Source organism: Gobio gobio (genome assembly GCF_949357685.1).
Source record: "Gobio gobio genome assembly, chromosome: 4".
NCBI classification, from domain to species: domain Eukaryota; kingdom Metazoa; phylum Chordata; class Actinopteri; order Cypriniformes; family Gobionidae; genus Gobio; species Gobio gobio.
In genome coordinates this window covers 50,150,742-50,172,791 of record NC_137100.1, presented here as the reverse complement: position 1 = coordinate 50,172,791, position 22,050 = coordinate 50,150,742, and the positions used below count along the sequence as shown (strand labels likewise).

Genomic DNA, 22,050 nt, shown 5'->3' with positions numbered 1-22,050 from the left:
ATAATTGTACATTAACAATTTTACGTTAAAAAAAGCAGTTCTTCCTTTTCAAGACGCATTCGTTGTACTGTTTTAATTTCAATGGATGTTTTCTCTGTAAAAAGAATACACATAAGAAATCAGAATTTAGTAACTCACAATTTTTTTTGCTTGCAATTCAAAAATAAACCTGATTTAAATATAAATCTAATGTTTTATTAAAGTTATTTTCTACATGGACTAAAATTGTAGTGCCTCTCACTCTAGGCCAGTGTTGCCAACTCTCGCGAGACAAGTAAGCAACCGCAGCTTCAAAAACAAGCCCAATATTATTATATTATTTATTATCATCAATATAATTTATGATCAGTAATTTTTTTATCAATAAATGAGCCTGCAACATATTAAACTGAAACCTCTCGGAGTTGAAAAGCAATAACAGATGTGATTTTACAAAAAGCACAGGCAAGCACTAAGGGAGCGCTGCAATATAGCCACATATTTATAATAAAATAAATTCGAACCATACTTACTGTTATTATTAGTATATACTTGTTTTTTTTTATAATAGCCTGTAATGATAAATACATTAAAAAAAATATTTTTAAAATTAAATTAGGTGCCTCTCCTCCGTTTCCTCTCCATCTCTGTTCATCTGTGCTGGTGGCATTGTTTGTAAAAATGTATACGTCTATTTAGGCCTACGTCTACTAACTAGTTTGTGCATTTAAAACGTTGCATGCCTGCACGTTGCACGCGAAGGAGGCGAGATGTATGAGGACGAATTACTACAGCACTTGTATCGTTGCACTGAATGGCTATTGTGTGTCAGCCAATGTAGGCCTATTGGACAAAACAGCGACTATAAATGTAAAGAAACTAAGTTGCTTATTATATTTTCCTAACAAGCAACCATATTTTTTAAAATAAGCCCAAATAACCGCAACCCGCGACTCCAAAAATGACGTCCAAAGTAGCGTGCGGACTTGGCAACTATGCGTGGTCATTTCCACGTGCTACGCATGGAGTCACAGGACTGATTAATCGTCTTAGCCAATCGCGTTGACAGGAAAAAATAAACATAATGTAGCGACAGCAGGTTTAGGGAAAATAGGGCAGTTAAAGTAGTGATATAGCACTTAAAATGTACTCAAGTAAAAGTAGACTGTTTTTAAACTACATAATAAAGTACAATTCCTGAGAAAAACTACTCAATTACAGTAACGAGAGTATTTGTAATTTGTTACTTTTACACCACTAAAGTGTGAATTTGACATGTTTTTAGGCATAGGCATTTGTAACGGTTGATGTCGCCACGGCCACCTGTTGAACGCGAATCTAAAGCTGAGGAAGAGGATGATTGGCCTTCACCACCACCATGGCCAGACCCAGAAATGGACGAGCCTCTCCCTAGTGACCCACCTATAGCACATTCGCTTATTAGTAGAATGGATGAGGTTCCAAGAATTAGGGAAGAAGCACTGCCAGCCCCAGCTCCTGATATGTTTGTGGGCCAGCCACAAGTTAATCACTCAGCACGTGGGGCCCTTCCCACCGCCAGGCCATGGGATGACACTGCCCGTCATCCACCTCCCTGGTTCAAGCCCGTTCAGTTTCTGCCGCAGCCACACAGATTACCTCCAGCGGAGCCCAAGTACCCTACTGCTTATGAGCGGAGTGAGCTTGGCTATAACCTATAACGCCCCAACATCGACATCCAGGCATGGCATGGACACAGGCCATGCCTTTTAGCTCACCTCAGGGTCGTAACTACAGCATCCCAGAGCCAAGTTACCGTGGGCCACGCCCAACAATCCGCAACTTCTCAAGTCGGGACCCAAGTGAGTTTGCGCGGCTCAAGATCTCATTGGAGAACCTCCTACCACATGATGCATCGGAGCTGTTTAAATATCAAGTGTTGGTCGATCACCTGCAACTAGAAGAAGCCAGGTTAATAGCAGATGCTTACCTTAACTCCCCAACAACCTTCTCAGACACAATGGTTGCCCTCAATGACAAGTTCGGCCGGCCACATCAGATAGCGCTGAGGCGTATTGCTGCTGGGATGGACTCACCAGACATAAAGTGGGGAGACTTTGCTGCATTTGAGAAGTTTGCACTCCGGATACAATCACTGGTGGGGATGCTGAAGACACTAGGCCACGAGGGTGAAGTGGAACTACAATGTGGCTCACATGTTGCTCATCTGCTGAGCAGGGAGCAGAGTTTCGCCGCTGCATGTACCATCAGGGCACACAAACCCACACCTTAACTAATCTTTCAGATTGGTTGAAATACGAGTCTTGGTGCCAGGACTCTGACGGACAGTTAGCTGTGAGAGGAGCTTGGGAGAAGCCGGTGTCCAGATATGAGGGTAGGAAGGGTAAGCAACCTACTACTCTCCTTCATGGGGTGAAGGACACTGCTAAGAAATCTGAGGCTCCAGTTCCAAGTAGCACCTTCAAAGGGAACAAGAGCAAACCATATTGTCCATTCTGCAATAATGAAAAACACTACCTTAGCCAGTTTACAGAGGTATCCAGGCTAACAAAGGATCAGCTGACCGAATGGATAAAAAGTAACAAGAGGTGTTGGCGATGTGCACGGCCACACCAGGCGGCCCAGTGCAACTTAAAAAAGACATGCAGCCTCTGCCAAAGGAAACATCTGCAGGTTCTGCATGAGGTGAATATGAGGTCATCCAAAGAAGCAGCGTCAAGACCAGCAGTGGAAAGCCAAGGCACAAGGGGCACAACCAAAGTTCTGTATTTAGACAGACCCACTGAAGGCAATCGGGTCCTTCTGAAAGTTGTCAAAGTCCGCATTCACCATGGTGACCAATCAATCAACACCTATGCCATACTTGATGACGGTTCAGAGAGAACTATGCTGTTGTCAGATGCTGCAGAGAAGCTAGGTGTGCAGGGGATTCAAGAGGACCTACCACTACGCACAATTAGAGAGGAAGTGCAGACCCTCCGTGGTGCATCAGTGTCGTTCTTTATTTCTTCGCCCTTAAAGCCAAAGAACAAGTTTAAGATTACAGGTGTATTCACTAGTGATCGTATTGGACTAGCTGCCCATACTTACCCCATGGAGCAACTCCGGAACACCTACAAGCACCTCACTGGCCTTCCCATACGGAGTCTTATAAAAGTCAAACCCCTGCTTCTCATTGGGAGTGACCATCCCCATCTTATCACTCCCATTGAACTTGTCAGATTGGGACCGCCAGGTGGGCCTGCTGCCATCCGCACAAGGCTGGGCTGGACTCTGCAGGACCCAGCGAGTGTTGTCCGTCACCATGCCCAATCACAGCAGTGTCTATTTACAACAGTAACACCCCAGATGAGCGAGCTTATGAAACATGTTGAGAGATTATGGCAGGTCCACATTGTTCCATTCAGAAGCGAGAAACTAGTTATTCGTTCAAGGCAGGACCAAGAGGCCATCAGCATCCCGTAGACCAAAACCATCAGGGTAGAGGTTGATGGCATTCTCCGTTACGCAACCCCACTGCTCCGCCGGAAAGACATGCCGCTCTTTCAGGCTACCAAAGAAGCCGTCATGCCCTGTTTACGAAGTGTAGAGAGGCGACTTGCCAGAGATCCTGCATGAGCAGAAGCCTACAGAGTGGAGATAGAGAAACTAATAAAGGCGGGCTCTGTCATCAAGTGTGGACCGAAAGTTTCAGACGAGGAAGGTTGAGAGGAATGGTATATCCCTCACCATATGGTGAGCCATAATGGCAAGAATAGGCTGGTATTCAACTGCTCCTATCAGTATCGAGGGCAGAATCTCAACGACTATCTACTGCCTGGGCCGACCTTAGGTGCATCACTACTGGGAGTTCTGCTAAGATTCCGAGAGCATGCAGTTGCAGTTAGCGGAGACATTAGAGGCATGTTCCACCAAGTTCGCCTCCTCCCAGAGGATCGTGCTGTGCTCAGATTTCTTTGGCGCGACATCAGCCAAGAAGGACCTCCTGCAGTGTACGAGTGGCAGGTGCTACCGTTTGGTACAACATGTAGCCCCTGCTGTGCCACATTCTCCTTACAGCGCCATGTCTCTGATAACAGCCAGCCAGATGAAGATGTGAGGATATCAGTTCAGAAATGTTTTTATGTAGATAACTGCCTCCAGAGTGTTCCCACAATTGCTGAGGCGAGGCATCTAGTCGACAAGCTACCAGCCCTTCTTGCGTCTGCAGGCTTCAATCTACGTCAGTGGGCCAGCAATGAACCAGGTGTAATAAGTCACCTAGCAGAAGAGAGCTGCTCTGCTAGTGTTGAGCTGTGGCTGGCTCGGAACAAGATCGATACCCCAGAATCTACTCTAGGGCTAAGCTGGCTCTTCCAGCATCATCATGTGGAGTATGGTGTCCCCACGATGCGTAATATCTACAAGGTGCTGTCGAGTCAGTACGATCCATTGGGCTTCATCCTACCCTACACCACCAGGGCTAAGATAATCGTCCGACACCTTTGGGACAAACACAGGGGATGGGATGATCCACTACTACCGCAGGAGCTTCTGCAGCAATGGAAAGACTGGGAAGAGGAAATGCAAGTCTTACCACAAGTCACCCTGCCCCGACCGTACTTGTCAAAGTCTGTAGACATCTCCAGTCTTCAGAGAGAGGTGCATGTATTTTGCGACGCCTCAGAAGAGGCGTATGGTTCAGTGGTGTACCTCCGTACCACTGACCGACACGGTGAAGTGTATCTGTCATTCCTGATGGCCCGTTCCAGAATCGCTCCTAAGCGATTTCACTCTATGCCCTGATTAGAACTCTGTGCTGCCCTTACTGGTGCACAGCTCTCACAGGTGCTGAAGAGGGAGCTTACCATCCACATTGATCGGACAACCCTTTGGTCAGATTCCACAACGGTGCTGACATGGCTGAGGTCTGAAGGTCTTTGTGGACAACCGCGTAGCCGAGATACAGGAGCTGACTGACGGGCATGCCTGGAGATATGTTGATACCGCAAGAAACCCTGCGGATGACGTAACACGAGGTAAAAAGCTGCGAGAGCTTATTCAGCCAAATAGATGGAGCCTGGGACCAGCCTTCCTCCTGACCAGTCCAGACTCATGGCCAGAGGACCCCACTGTTGACCAAGCAGAAGATACCTCAGAGCTGCGCAAGTCTATCTTCTGTGGGTTCGCCGCTGTTACATCAAGCCAGTCAACTTTAGACCTGGGCCAATACGGCTCGTGGAAGGAGTTGTTGGAAGGGACAGTGCAGGAGCTGCATGGGCCGCCAACTCTCATGATAAGCCCACAGCTAAAGACTACCGACAGGCTGAACAGTTAATACTTCAGAGGGCTCAGAGGGATAGTTTTCAGCAGGAGTACAGCCTCCTGAAAGCTGGTAAACCTGTCCCCAGCTACAGTCGACTTCGCACGCTGTCTCCAGAGCTGGATGAAAAGGGAGAGCTTATACGTGTTGGAGGAGGAAAGATGGTAGAGTGCAGAAGATGGTAGACTTGCCATCAGCCCATCTGCGCCTTTTCAAGCCTGCCTTCTATTCTACGGGGATGGACTGCTTTGGGCCATTTGAGATCAAGGTGGGCCGGCACAGGGAGAAGAGATTGGGGATCATTTTCAAGTGCCTCACAACTAGGGCGGTGCACTTGGACCTCCTTACCTCTATTGATACGGATGCTTTCCTGATGTCCCTTCGTCGGTTTATTGCCCGTAGAGGAACGCCTGCAGAGCTGTTCTCCGATCAGGGGACAAATTTCAAGGGAGGTGAGCGAGAACTCCGTGAAACTTTTGTTGAAATGTCTAAAGAACTACAACATCTCCTTACACCACAGAAGATCTTCTTCCGCTTTAACCCCCCAGCAGCTCCCCATTTCGGAGGGGTGTGGGAGAGGGAGATACGCTCAGTTAAGAGCGCACTCTATGCCACAGTTGGTGCTCAGCCGGTTCCAGAAGAAGTGCTTCGGACCGTACTTACTGAGGTGGAAGGGATCCTTAACAGTAAACCCTTGGGTTATGTGTCTTCAGATGCTAGCGACCCAGATCCAGTGACTCCCAGTGTTAATCTCATGGGGCAGCCTGATGGTTCGCTACTTCAGGTAGTCTACACCGAAAGTGAGCTCATCTGTCGCCGCCGTTGGAGACACTCCCAAATTTTGGCTGATCACTTCTGGGCCCATTTCATCTGACTCTATGTGCCGAGTCTACAAGCTCACCAGAAGTGGCAGGCTACACCAGCTGATATTGCAAGGGACTGTGTTGTGATGATCGCTGATCCGCATCTTCCGAGGTCCCTCTGGCACATTGGGTAAGTAGTCAAGACTCATCCCAGCTCTGACGGGTACATCAGGTCCGCTGATGTAAAGGTGAAGGAGAGAATCTACACCCGGCCAGTTGCCAGTCTAGTTGTCCTCCCTGCACTTCCTTCTGGAGAAGATGGAGTCGGTTCCACTCCTGCCACTACACCCCAGCCATAGAACTTTGTTGCCTTTAGTGATGAGCAAATGTATTATATACATTTGGGGGCGGCTGTAGAAAAGGCCCCAAAGTTATGTTAGTGTTGCTATTATTTAGTACAGTTGACCATAATGTGCTTTATGTTTCACTTTCACTCCCGTTTATTCAGTGCGTGTAATAGGGCAGCAAAGCGCGCGCGGGTTTGTATACTATATCTGACGTCACGCAGTTAGTATGCAGTACGATAGAGATGGTCAGTCAGTTGTCACGCAGTTAGTATTCAGTATGATAGAGAACATCGGTCGGTTGGATTATAATGGTGAGTGACACTTTCCTCAGAGTTGGAATATGAATGAGAGTAAGTAAATAAATCTGTAAGTAAGTAAATCTGCTGCATTACTCGTGATATTGTATTTCTTTGTCAGCTGTTATTTTGATATTCGATATGGATGAGAGTTAGGAGTGTAAGGGTCGCTACACGACCGTTGTGTTAATTATATTCACGTTCGTACGCTACTTTCTAGCTTCGGTCCATCGGACTCAGTGCTTCGGGTTAAATGGGTTTAGACATGTTTATACTTCATTCAATACTTGATGTTATGAATGTTAAGTATTCTGTGGCTGAGTAAAATATGAAGTGGTGTTAAATATCATTATCTGGACCACTATTGATGCTTTAAAGTATATCATAGATGACAGTAAGTTCTATCTACGTTATTGGTAACTTAATGCATGGTATTAAATCTGAGAGGTGTTTGAATCCTTTCCCTCTGCTTACATTTAGAGTTTGAGAGATATAGTCATATTCTGACTACTGTTTATTTTATGTTTGTAATGTGTATTAGTGCTTAAGGAAGAATGAGTGTATGCATATGTTTCCTTTATTCATTTGTATTCGTTCTCTCTTTATAGAAACCACACTCAAAATTACACTCACCTTTAAACTCACAGGAAGGAATAAACAGAATAAAATAACTATCTCTCCTCTCTTCATTTCACTCTCTGGAGATTTGGCCTTAAGTGGTGTTCTGGCTGACACACCTGAGTGAACCTGGTGATAAACCCAGAATTAGTACCTAGACTGAACGTCTACCCATTATCTTCACTTCAGCATTTGTCATATGCTTCATAGAACGATGAAACTGTCACAGTGTGTTTTGGGTTTGGTTTCATGTTCTTAGTTTATCATGTTCACTGTCATGTTCTCTGTCATGTTTTCCTGGTTTGTCATGTGATTCCCATGTCCCTTGTCTAGTCATTAGTCCTTGTGTATTTAAGCCCTCATGTTTGCCATGTGTCTTTGTCTAGTATTGATGTTGTAACCCGTTGGTGGTGAGTTAGGCCAGGCCAGTTTGTTTTGCATTTTGATTTATGTTAAGATTTAAGTTAAATAAACTGCACTTGGGTTCTGAAACCTTGCCTCCAGTGGAATAATTGTTACAGAAACAGTAGTTTGTCTTTTTAAAATAAACTCCCAGATTTTTGCAGTTGAACTAACAGACTTAGATAATGTGATTTGGAGCTCTGTATGGTCCAGTATGTACACATGAATTGGCCTCACCATTGTGCGCCTGAGGTGACGTGTATTTAATGGTTTAAATATTCAGTTATGCCATGAAGAATGTGTCTTGATTACACAAAAACCCACTGTAGCTCAATTATGATGCTCGTAAACGCAATGACAAGGAAAAATGCTCTAGTCAGACTCTGCGTCATTCTTCTTGTGTTGAGAGCATCTACTTCTCATCTTCAACTCAGTTTTCTACTTGTAACAATTCCAAAAACACTAAACTTTGAAACTGTAGCCTTTTTAGAGCATTGCTATCCAAGTGCACTGTTTGAAGACTGTGAAAGACCAGAAGATCATATTTACAGTCATGTTTACTTTGATGTTCTTTGCCCCTCCCATTCCTCTCTCTCCACCCTTTGCTGCCCTGTCTGATCTCTACACTGTCCTATTCAATAATGCCATAAAAAGACCAATCTTGTTAAAAGAGTTAGAAAATGTAACTTAATAATGATATAAAAAAAACAATAATAAAGCAGGGTTTTCTATTAATCTGGAATCTCAAAATAGAAAAGGTGTCTGTACTGTGTCTGTCCCATTGTTTGCAATTCTATTCTTACTTCTAACTAAGAAGGCACTTTACCAAGAGAACAAATGAAATGAAATGAGTTTGTGTGTATCTCTGTGCTTGTTCTCAGTTCCTCTGGCTCTAAAGTGCTCCTGCACTTTGTAAATCAGTCGGGGGAGAAGAGCAGCGTGTTTGTCACAGAGGGAGAGACTCTTCTAGACGTTGTCATCAAGAAGAATCTTGACATCAGTGGCTTTGGTAATGCAACCATTTTTATGTGTTTGGCTCCATGTGATCATTCCCATCTGTTTTAAGTGTGTGTGTGTATGTTATGAAACTTTTAATCCATAATGATATTCACGCTACTTGTTTTCATTTTATCTGTTCTAACCCATTTTGCTACAGCATGGCTTATATATGTGACCAAATCATTTTTACTTAAAGTCAGGATAAAGTTGGGATCTTTTTATAAAGTCTTTTCTTCTCTGTTGTAACTTATATCCAAGTAAAACAGCTTCTCAAACGAGAAAAAAATTTAGGACTTTATTTTGTCCATCTACAAAATGATTGGATATAGAGGTTTTCACTGGAACTTTTTTTTCCCCAGTCCCACTTCATAGAAGTTATATTTATAGACGTTCTCACTCATTGCCCACAACTGTTTTTTCCCATTACCAGCCGCAAAATCCTGCAGGTAGAGACCTATGTGGATTTCTCAGTCACATTTCAGTATTTTTGATTCAAGACCACTAGGGCACATGAATTAAAAACATTATGATGTACATGGATAAATAATTTATAGTAATTACTGCAGTATTCCATAACCAATAAAATATTCCATTTTGATTTCATGCTGACATGTATGTTATAAATGGGCGATTGGCAGTTCTTAGCATTCTTAGCAAAGGAAAAAATGAATAAAACTGTGTGTGCGTGTGTCTTAGGAGCATGCGAGGGCACTCTGGCTTGTTCCACCTGTCACCTGATATTTGAGGAGAGTGTGTATGACAAACTGGAGCCAATGGTGGATGAAGAGATTGACATGCTGGATTTGGCTTATGGACTCACCAAGACGTAAGACACCTGGATTTAAAGTGTCAGAGTGTCTGATTGAGTCAGTAATGCTTTAAGTGAGTCGGAATGATGGAAGAGGTTTCGACCAGGGCTAATCACATCAACCCCAGCAAGAAATTGCTGCCATTTCACCATCTCGGTTAACTATAAATCCGGCTATGAGTAACCCACTTGCCACTTCTAGCCAAAATAACATTGAATTTGGTTACATGTCGTTTTTGCCAAAATAACTCGCAAGACGTATGATAAGCAAAGTCAACAGTTTGACATCAGTAATTTCTTTGACATCACATTCTATGCGTAGCCTGTGTGTAGCCACGATTGATGACTAGCCTATTCTTGGGCTATGGTTATAGACGTCTATTAAATTTTCACTGAAAGCCCAAATTTTGCCTTGTTTTAGCCTAGACGTCAGGCCTGTGTCTGGGAGGCGTCTTTTAGACACAAAGTTGCTTGCTGGGACACATCTTAGACAAATAAATAAATATTTTTAACTATGACAAGAAAAAGAGCACTGCATGATATTAACAATGAACTAATAATGTTTTTGAAAATGTAGTGAGAATATGGTTGATTCAAGTAATCCAATTATATTATGTTGGGTTTTGACCTGCTCAAGCTAACTCAACACCGGTAAACTGAAACGTGTTGCTAGCAGGTTATCTAATTCAAATGTATCCTATAGTTTAATCAACAATATTCACAACATTAACACCTTGTTTTTTGCACAGACAGTGATGCAAATGGATGAACAATATATGAGCTATTCTGGATGCATGCACTTTTGATATAACAATGCGCTATATGTTATGCAGTATCCTAAACAGTCTCTAAAATATAAATTAATGAACATACTAACTTCTAAACAGATAGATCCAAATAGGGGTGCATCTCAATCAGCTCCCTAGTTAAGTAGTCAGGGCACTGATCAGGGAGTCGGCCATTTTAAGAGCTGTCTCAATCGCAGAATCCTCCCAGTGCACTGAAAAGTTCGCTCCCCAATGCACCGCAAAACTCAGGCTGCATCAATGCTCACTATGTTCCCGTAATGGAAGTTCTAAAGCGCGAAACTTAAATCTCGTGAGCCAAGTCACCACACATGAGGACGATAACGGCGTGCGATATATGTTTAAAAAAAAAGTAAGAAAAAGAAACCATTATTTTATTATATTTCAGTATAAACATACATTGTAGGCCTAATGAACACAATCTAGCTAACATTTATCATTTATTTACAGCTGAAATTTTGCACGTATATACAGTATATGTAACAAGCAAAATATTTATCATAATGTACTTTAAATAACTTTACAATTAATGTCAGAAATATATCAGCTCTGCTATTATTCATAAATACCAGTAATGATGTTGTACAATGAGGATGTTTTCACGTCGCCGGAAATAGAGTCATCAGTGTCCTTTACTGTCCTTTACCAGCATCCTTTACTGTCCAGACCCAGTCTTTGGACAGGATCACGGTGAATGCCTTCTCAGCTGTCAAAAAACAAAACAAAAAAAAACCCTGCCCCTGGCTTTGCACGTGCAACACTTCCAGAGAGAGTGAATGACTCAAGAGAGCCATCTCCGCTAGCTCTGCCCACATGCTTTAACATAAGAATCTTGTAAAGTAGCGCTATGATTAACTTAATTTGATTGGCATGAGTATCAATATGTAAAGCTTGGGACTGTTAATTAGCCTGACATGGCTGTCTTGTTTTGGTTTAACTTTGTTAGCGTTATTTCCACCAAATCTACCATACTTTTTATTCTAGATACAAATTGTATAACGCTACTAACATTACCATTTGCCAACGAATACAACTTTAGTTGAGCTCTACTGTATTACACTGTCATAACCACAATGTAATTAAGCAGTTTGCTTTGCACACACAAGATATTCCGTGCAATTTCATAACGGCAGGGTTTGATATTAATACCCACCAACGGTGGGTAAAAATGGAGGGTACGAAAGTGAAATCACTAGGCAATTTGAGGGGTTATGTTCTGCAAATCATCTTCTCTCAAATTGCTAGCGAAGTTTATGTAACCCGATTTAGCACACATAGCCTACTCAACTCATGTGTCAATATGAATATTAAAAAGAGCTGAATTGAGAAGCACCTTCACATTTCTGGCTTACTTAAACACAACCTTCACTAAGCAAGCAGCAAATAAAGGGACTGGTTTGTTTGCTTTAAAGGGAATAGCTTAGGAACTAACGCTTCAAATGAAGATTGTAGGCCTATCTATTACACAGTTATGCCAGTAGATGGCGACCACTGATATTTGATAGAGATTCGTTCAAAAACTCTGGGCAAAACAAATCTTGATTCATTCGTTCCCTATGCTAATCATTTGTTGTTGCTGTTCTGTCATTGGCTCAGATCTCGTTTGGGGTGTCAGGTGACTGTGGAGCATTGGATGGATGGAATGACTGTTCGCGTTCCGCATGAGATCAATGATCAACGAGGAAAACAAGAGGCAGTGAGCAGAAAAGGATACACAAGCACTCACACGTGAATTACCATGTTAACTTAACACTTGATATCCAGTCAGATCTGGTTTTCTTTTCTTAAACTGATTTTGTATCGTTCTGTTTTAATGGCATATGAAACTTTACACTTCCACAAAATAATAAAATGAATGTGACCAACCAGTATGCCTCTGTATATCACCCAAATTAATATTACCACAAGAACGAATAGGATGAATATTTCTTGCCGAAAGTGTTGATTTTGTTCATCAGTAGATGTACTGTATCTTTATAATCTTAAAACAGTGTTTTTTTGTGATTTTTTTTTCACTGAACGGAGAGTGTCGGGAACTGAGCCCTGAGCCCGAACATTGCCGCCTTTTGTTGACCGGAGAGGGAAGGATAATTATAATACTTAATGTAATTATTTTTTAATGACTATAATGAAGATTCCGAGTGAAATTATATCAGATATCATACTACAGGTAATGTTGTTTTTTAAAGGGATTGTGAAGATTTTTATGAAAACTTGGGTGGGCAAAGCCTATGGCACAAAGGCACCAAGCGACAACCTCCCCCAGTTTCTCTTGAAGCCAATACGGCTAGAGGTGTGCTTTAAAATAGAGTGTACGATTTTACTTTTTGTTTTTAAGGCTTTAAATTGCCTGGCACCTTCCTATCTTTCTGAGCTGGTGACTATTAACATATCTGCTAGATGTTTAAAGTCATCAAATCAAAAGCTACTGAAGGTTCCTAGATCGCATTTAAAAAGAAAGGGAGACCGGGCTTTTGCCATAGTCGGCCCCAAACTGTGGAATAGCCTACCGCTATCTATTAGATTAATATCTACAGAATTCTTGTTTAAAGTAAAACTTAAAACGTACCTTTTAGAGAAGGTTTATAATACGTGAGTCAATATGAGCTTTTTGTATGTTAAAGTGTCTTTGTATGTCATTTTATTGTCTTAACTGTTTTCTTTTATATATATATATATATATATATTTTTTATATATATACTAGTGTCCCGAGATCACAACAGAAAAGCAGATGTGAAATGATTAGCGTAGCTGCTGTTCAGAATATTATATTAATGCTTTTGATCCGATTTAACTGTAGTATAAAAAGATAATTATAATGTGAATGCTTGGCTAAAGAGATGCGTCTTTAATCTAGTTTTAAACTGGGACAGCGAGTCTGAACCTCGAACAATATCAGGAAGACTATTCCAGAGTTTAGGTGCTAAATGTGAAAATGCCCTCCCTCCTTTAGTGGACTTAGATATCCTAGGAATGACCAGAAGCCTAGAGTTTAGTGATCTTAAAGAGCGCGATGGATTGTAGGGCGATAGAAGATCCGTTAGATACACTGGTGTATCCGTTAGATACCCCATTTAGGGCTTTATAGGTTAGTAGCAATAGTTTGTAATTGATACGGAACTTCACAGGTAACCAGTGTAGAGATGATAAAATTGGTGTTATATGATCATATTTTCTTGACCTAGTAAGAACTCTAGCAGCCGCGTTTTGGACTAACTGTAGTTTGTTTATTGAGGATGCAGGACAACCAGCTAATAAAGCATTACAGTAATCTAATCTCGAGGTCATGAATGCATGAACTAACTTTTCTGCATCAGAAATAGATAGCATGTTACGTAGCTTAGCAATGTTTCTAAGATGGAAAAATGCCGTTCTTGTAACATATGAAATATGATTTTCGAATGTTAGGTTGCGGTCTAATATAACACCCAGGTCTTTTACTGTAGTGGATAAAGTGACAGGACATCCTTCCAAGGTAAAATTGTATTGCGAGAGGTTTTGTGGGCAGTTTTTTGGACCAATAAGTAACACCTCCGTTTTATCTGAATTTAATAGCAGAAAATTACACGTCATCCAGTATTTAATATCTTCAACACACGCTGTCAGTTTAGATAATTTAGCGTTTTCATCTGGTCGTGATGAAATATATAATTGAGTGTCATCAGCATAACAGTGGAAATTAATTCCATGTTTTCTTATAATATTACCAAGTGGCAGCATATATATAGAGAATAGCAGAGGGCCTAACACGGATCCTTGCGGCACCCCATAGTCTACTGACGTCATCTTTGATTTTTCCCCATTTAGACAGACAAAATGGTAGCGGTCTGATAAGTACGATCTAAACCAGTTTAATGCCTGTCCCTGAACACCAGTATAATTTTGAAGTCGATCTAAGAGTAGTTTATGATCTATAGTATCAAACGCAGCACTAAGATCGAGTAGAACTAGTATTGAGATACAGCCTTGGTCAGAAGCTAGAAGTAAATCATTTGTGATTTTAACGAGTGCAGTTTCTGTGCTATGATGCGGCCTGAATCCTGATTGAAATTTTTCATAGATATCATTTTCTTGCAAGAAAGCGCACAATTGAGCAGACACAACTTTTTCTAGTATTTTAGACATAAATGGAAGATTTGAAATTGGTCTGTAATTTGCTAGGTTATTATGATCTAATTGTGGCTTCTTAATGAGAGGTTTTATGACTGCCAACTTGAATATTCTTGGAACATGACCTAAAGATAAAGATGAGTTAATAATATTGAGAAGATGCTCTTCCACTACAGGTAACAATTCTTTCAGTAGTTTAGTGGGTATTGGATCTAATAAACATGTTGTTGGTTTAGATGCAATGATAAGTTTATTTAGCTCTTCCTGTCCTATAGTTGTAAAGCGGTGTAGTAGTTCTTGACGGGCGATGGTTGCGGTTGAATCATAAGACATCATTAAAGATTGTACATTTACAATTTTGTTTCTGATGCTTTCTATTTTCTCAGTGAAGAAATTCATAAAATCATTACTACTAAACTGTAACGGAATATTTTGCTCAGGCGATGTTTGTTTATTTGTTAGTCTAGCCACGGTGTTAAATAAAAACCTTGGGTTATTTTGATTATTTTCTATTATTTTGCGGAGATGCTCAGCCCTGGCTGCTTTTAGGGCCTTTTTATAACGTGACATACTATCTTTCCACGCGATTCTAAAGACCTCTAAATTTGTTTGTTTCCATTTACGCTCTAAGTTACGAGTTTCTCTCTTGATAACATGTGTAGCACTGTTGTACCATGGTGCTTTAGTTTTCTCTCTAACCTTTTTTAATCTAATTGGTGCAACAATTTCTAATGTGCTAGATAAAATCGTGCTCATACTGCTAGCCATTTCCTCTAGTTCATCTGTTTGTTTGGGTTCACTGAGCAGCTGAGCCAGATCAGGTAATCTATTTGAGAATCTATCTATAGTGGTTGGAAGAATTGTTCTGCCTGGTCGATAACGTGGCGCAACATGACAGATTTCAGCAGTACGCAGTATGCAAGTTACCATGTAATGGTCAGTGACATCATCACTTTGCGGTATAATATCTATATCGGTTGGGTTGGTTCCATGTGATATAATTAAATCTAGTGTGTGATTAAGACGATGAGTGGGACCAGTGACGTTTTGCTTAACCCCAAAGGAGTTTAATAGATCTGTAAATGCAGCCCCTAATGCATCATTTGTGTTATCTACGTGTATGTTAAAATCTCCAACAATTAATGCTTTATCGACGTTGACCAATAGATCTGAGAGAAAGTCTGCAAACTCTTTTAAGAAATCAGCATAAGGCCCTGGAGGTCTATACACAGTAGCCAAGGCTAGAGATAATACGGATTTCTTTCTTACATTTAAGAGCGTAACATTTAGCACTAGTACTTCAAACGAATTAAACCTGTGACCTGTTTTATGAGTAACATTAAGAATATCTCTATAGATTGTTGCAACACCCCCGCCACGACCAATCAGACGGGGCTCATGCTTATAACAGTATCCTGTTGGAGTAGACTCATTTAGACCGAAATAATCATTTGGCTTAAGCCAGGTTTCAGTAAGGCAAAGTACATCGAAACTATTATCTGTGACCATTTCATTTACAATAACCGCCTTAGGTGTGAGCGATCTAATGTTTAGAAGACCTAGTTTTAGAAATTGTTTTTGTTCACTAATATTGACATTTTCTGGTTTAATCACAATTAGATTTTTCCTAGATCCTACAGTAGATTTAATGTTTGACCTCACTAAACGAGGAATAGACACAGTTTCTATATAATGTTCTACACAGTTATGTTCAGACACAGTTTCTATATAATGTTCTACATTGGTACTTATGTCAATTAAGTTTGGACAGCATTGTTTTTGTTCACTAATATTGAGATTTTCTGGTTTAATCACAATTAGATTTTTCCTAGATCTTACAGTAGATTTAATGTTTGACCTCACTAAACGAGGAATAGACACAGTTTCTATATAATGTTCTACACAGTTATGTTCAGACACAGTTTCTATATAATGTTCTACATTGGTACTTATGTCAGTTAAGTTAGGACAGCAAATACTGTGATCTGGACTTTGACTTACTAGTCATATGATGGTGTGCAGCGCTCTGGAGATGTTGTCCGACAGAAGAGCCGCTCCGATTCTGCTGGGGTGAAGGCCATCATATATATATATATATATATATATATATATATATATATATTTTTTTTTAATTGAGTTTTAACATTTTTCATTACATTACAATTATTCCCCCATTCCCCCAAGAAAGGAAAAAAAAATACATATTCCAGCATTGACAGTGAAAGAATCAAGTGTTTCATTTTTGTTCAGTCCATTGGTTATCTTTAAACGTAAAAGGCTTAACAGCAGCTAGGAAACATATGAGTGATCTATATGGGTATGACAGTTAGCAAAAAAAACAAAAAAAAAGACTGCTAGAAGAGGCACAGAAGAAGATTGCACATCTTCACAAAATACATAATTGCACACCATAAGAATATTGCTCCAAAAAGACTAGAAGAGTTAACATTAGTGGTTTTGATAGTAACAGAGTCCTATGTTGCCTCTGGCTTGGCGTGCTCAGTTGGGGACACTAAATTTTTCAACTAAACATCGAAATACATCTAAATAATAAACTAAATTAACCATTTAAACTAAATTACTGATCAAATTATTGATCTAAAGCCCACACTGTCACTGTATGATACTTGAAATTTTTCCAGAATGGCTATACAGCTGAATAAAATTATGCTGCATTATTTTCCTGTTTAACACTGTAAAGCTGCTTTGAAACAATCTACATTGTTAAAAGCGCTATATAAATAAAGTTGACTTGACTTGACTTGACTATGAACAAAAAGTCACAGACATAAATAAATACTTAAAATAAATAATATAGATAAAGCAGAATGTGCGATGGTGATATAGCAGGAAGGGGAGATTGCTGTAGATTAGGCTACTGTATTTTAAAGGCAGGGGAGTTCTTCAAAATATCTTATAAAGGGGGACCATATGTCTCGAAACTTGTGTTTTGAGCCACGAACCATGTATTTAATCTTTTACAGCTGAATGTAAGACATTACTTCTTTCACCCAGCGGCTATGTGTTGGGGGGTCTGCCCTTTTCCACTGAAATAATATTAAGCGCCTTGCCAGTAGTGTAGTGAAGGTGATTACCGAACAAATGCCCTTACTGAGTTATATACCCTCGGGCACAACACCAGAAATGCACATTAAGGGATCAGGGTCAATCTGGATGTCATACATGTGTTTATATGACTCGACAATTCTTCCTCCGAAACTCCTCCAGCTCAGGACAAAGCCAGAACATATGGGCAGTTGTGGCAGGTGATTGCAAACACCTACTGCATGCGAGACTAACATTCGGGTAAATCTTGGCTAGTTTGGAGTTAGTGAAATGAAACCTATGAAGAACCTTAAATTGAACTAAGCCATGCCTTGCACAGGTTGAGGAGGAGTGCACCTGATTTAAAGCATACTCCCATTCTCTATCTGTAAGCCCTCTGCCCAAATCACTTTGCCATGCTTGATGAATATCATCCAGGTTCTGACTGTTTTCTTATATTGTTTTTATAACTTTTTTGTACAGCACAATGGTCAGCGACTGTTGTTGTATTGTGCTATATAAATAAATAAACTATAGGCAGGCTCCAAAAGGGAGCAGAATCTCATTGAGCCCCATGTCAATGGATCACCAGCTTTCTGACAGACAGACAACAGCTAGTCAGAATGGGCAAAATCATGTCCGACAGCCGCATCATCAGCACTGGTGCCCCTCAGGGATGTGTTCTCTCCCCACTGCTATTCTCCCTGTACACTAACGACTGCACCTCTAAAGACCCCTCCACCAAGCTCCTGAAGTTTGCAGACGACACTACTGTTATCGGCCTCATCCGGAATGGTGACGAGTCTGCGTACAGACAGGAGGTGGAGCAGCTGGTTCTATGGTGCAGGTCCAACAACCTGGAGCTGAACATGCTCAAAACAGTGGAGATGATAGTGGACTTTAGGAGAAACCCCCCTGTACTCCCCCCACTCACCATCATGAACAGCACTGTGGCTGCAGTAGAGTCATTCAGGTTCCTGGGCACCACCATCTCTCAGGATCTGAAGTGGGACGCGCACATTGACTCTATTGTGAAAAAAGCCCAGCAGAGACTTTACTTCCTCCGACAGCTGAGGAAGTTCAACCTGCCACAGGAGCTGCTCGTACAGTTCTACTCCGCTGTCATACAATCCATCCTCTGCACTTCCATCACCGTCTGGTTTGGCTCAGCCTCCAAAACTGACCTCCGAAGACTACAGCGAATAGTCCGGACTGCTGAGCGAATCACTTGCACTACTCTTCCCACACTTCTAGAACTGTACTCATCCAGAGTGAGTAAAAGGGCACGCAAAATCACTCTGGACCCCTCACACCCAGGACACTCTCTGTTTGAACTGTTACCGTCTGGTCGGCGCTACAGAGCACAGAGAACAAAAACATCCAGACATAGAAAAAGCTTCTTTCCTCAGGCCATCTACATCATGAACAGTTAAATGTTCACCTTGAGCAATAAATGTGTGCAATAAACAACTTCCGTCAGACTCTGCGTATATAGCACCTTAAAAATGTGTAAATTTGTATATTTAAAACACCTGTAGATCCTAGAGCACCCGTATATACATATTATACACCCTACTGTGCAATAAATGTGTGCAATACTTTACCTCAGACATTTCACATATAGCACCTTATAACTTATATATAGTACCTATATTTATAAAACATCTGTACATATTCTATTCCATCCGAAGCGCTTCTGTCACATTGCATTTCCACCATTGTGTGTTTAACTTACATATTTTTTTTATTTTTTTATGTTACTTGTCTCTTGTCTTGTCAATTTACATTGTGTACTGGAAGCTTCTGTAACCAAAACAAATTCCTTGTGTGTGTAAGCACACCTGGCAATAAAGCTCATTCTGATTCATTCTGATTCTGATTCTGATGTTAAAATGCCCAACTTTACAGCAGAAAAAAACCTGTTTACAGCCTGGTACAAATTGTGGTTTTGGTCTATACGGCTAATTTTGCCCTTCATGACAACTGTGAGGGGGGTGAATAACTCATTCGTTTACATTACATAAAGCCTTAAAGGTCTGCATAATTAAGGGCGTGGCCTCTTTGAGTGACAGGTGGATTGTCGTTCGTCTGTTGTCTGTTAGTCATCACGTCACCTCAGCTCCTCCCACGTCCCGCCTTATGTGCTGGCAACGGCCAGCTCGACCGTGCTTTACGCTTCAAAACTTCTCTTCAGAATCCTATGGGTGACGTCACGGACACTACGTCCATATTTTTTTACAGTCTATGACAGGCACACGTGCATGTATAGGTCTCTGTAGGATAGTAATAGGAGTTACCAGACCAGAGGCCATAAACAGAGGGGCGTTTTCCACTGCGTTACCTGATTTTCCCACGTCATAGTGTGGGGATTTAGGGGTGGGGCTGGGTGAAGGGGATCATTTTCATTGCGCCCACCAGTTTGAAAACCCCCACAAATTTAGAAACGCCCACATTTCTTCCACAGAGACCACAGAGAGCAGACATTGAATGGCTTAATTCAATTCAATGGCACCTGCATGTACTGTATGTAAGTTTAAAACCATACGTGGAAAATTTTCAATGTGTGAGTCACAATGGAAACAAACTGCACACTGGAAGTCAAAACCGTTTCCTCATTTGTCTTCATTGCAAAAACATTAGATCAATGCATGCTTAAAGCTTCGGGCTAGTAAGCCAAAGGTCCTACATCTAGGTGGTGACCTCAAGACCCATGCTTAACCTCAGCCTGCTCTAGGAGCACTACATGATGCCTCTGATAGTAAGAAATCGGCTTGAGGAAGGATGTTTTGTGGGGCATCAGTGTATTGAAATTCCTCATTCTATTTTTCATTGCATACTTTTTGCCCACCACTACAAATATCTGCAGTTAGTTCAGTTCAAACTGCTTGGCTTACAGACTCCATTCGTACTGTGATTTGTTCATAATTTCCATTTTTCTTAGGTGTACTATAATTCTGTATATCTTTATATATAATTTTTTTTTTTAAATTTAGGACCAGAGTGTCATTGTCTGAGTTCAAAATTCAGAACAGAAGAATTGGCTCCCTTTCAATGTATGCCTTACAATTTGAATTAAATTGGCCACACCCCACAGGATGACAGGAAGTTGAATTGGTTACTCTTTAATTTAAGGTGACGTAGTTACATTGTAATTACTTGAAATAAATTCTGAGTAATATTAATTAACTAGCCTACCTGTACTCGTTGTAGAGTTACTGTTAGGGTTTGGTTTGTAATTATGCATAATTTACTGTTATTACTATAGTAAGTGCATGTATAACGTCTAACTACGTCACCTTAAAATAAAGTCTTCCCATGGAATTTACTAAATTGCGATTTAAAGAAATTCAACACAGTAGTACAGTTAATGCACCATGGGAGAATAGGGTTGGGTACTGAAATCTGTACTTTTAAGGGTACCGACCAAATTACGTCGGTACTACCGAGTACCGATTCACATTAAATCAATCAGAAGCCTACCAAATTTCGGTACCTGAGAACGCATCTGGTGATATAGACTAGTGTCTGTGAATATTAAACAGCAAAAAGACTATTTAAATATGAATTCTGCGTGTCTCGGTGAATAAATGGGGCAGATGCGCGCTTTAATTTACCACACACACAGACACACACACTCAAACACACACACACGCACACTGAATCGCGCATGACGGTCGCGTGTTTCCATCTCTGCCATCTCATTTGAATGCAGGAATGAACGTCATCTCCAGAGCAGCTCTGAGAGTCATATTCATGCTGACTTCATGAGCATTTCACCATTTCATTTGAGAAAAACTACCGTCATATCATAAACACACAGAAACTCAAAGGTCTTCACGGCAACCCGTTAAAATAAAAGTTTGGTTTCACTTCACAAATATATTTAGATACGTCTCAATGTAATAATAATACTAACACTAAAGTAATAATAATAAATTATAAAAAATTAAAAGATACATTAAATTAATGTTTTATGTCTTCATTTGATTACCAGAAGATACACAACACTGAATTTAAAATATTTTCATGGAAATGAAATTAAAAAGAAAACAAATTAATATGGTTGTTTTTATGTATTCAATTAACTAAGTAGCTAGTAGCCTACAATTTACTGGTAAATATTACAGTATACAAACATCACAGACAATGGCAGACAGCGACCAAGACAGTTCTGGTATAATGTCAATAACACTTCTATAAATGACTTACAGTTTCTTTACAGTTAAACAGCCCCTAAAGTACCGAAATTCAGGTACCGGTACCAATTAAAATGTGAACAGTACCCAACCCTACATGGGAGATAAAAATAAAAAAAAATGTATTACATAGAATCTTTCCTTTACACTTAGTAAATTATACTTAAAATATAATCCAACATCCTTGAATTAAAATTCCTATTTTCTACCTTGATTCAAAATGAATTAAAATTCAGCATTTTAATTGAAAGTTGGCATTCTCAGTTCAAATCGTAATGCACAGTTGACAAAAAAAAACAACAATCAACAAATGCAGACTTGCAAGCACCAGTATTTCT

The 22,050-nt window shown here is 40.5% G+C and overlaps 1 protein-coding gene across 2 annotated transcripts in view; it reads left to right on the top strand.

Moving 5' to 3' along the window:
* The window catches only part of fdx1b (ferredoxin 1b), a 37,387-nt gene that overhangs the window by 14,104 nt on the left and 1,233 nt on the right, over positions 1-22,050 (top strand). For both annotated transcript variants that reach the window (XM_079814818.1, XM_079814819.1), the window contains 3 exons: positions 8,629-8,756; positions 9,443-9,572; positions 11,957-12,088. In XM_079814818.1, the coding sequence (XP_079670944.1) occupies positions 8,629-8,756; positions 9,443-9,572; positions 11,957-12,088 (390 nt within the window). The remainder of the gene's footprint in view (positions 1-8,628; positions 8,757-9,442; positions 9,573-11,956; positions 12,089-22,050) is intronic.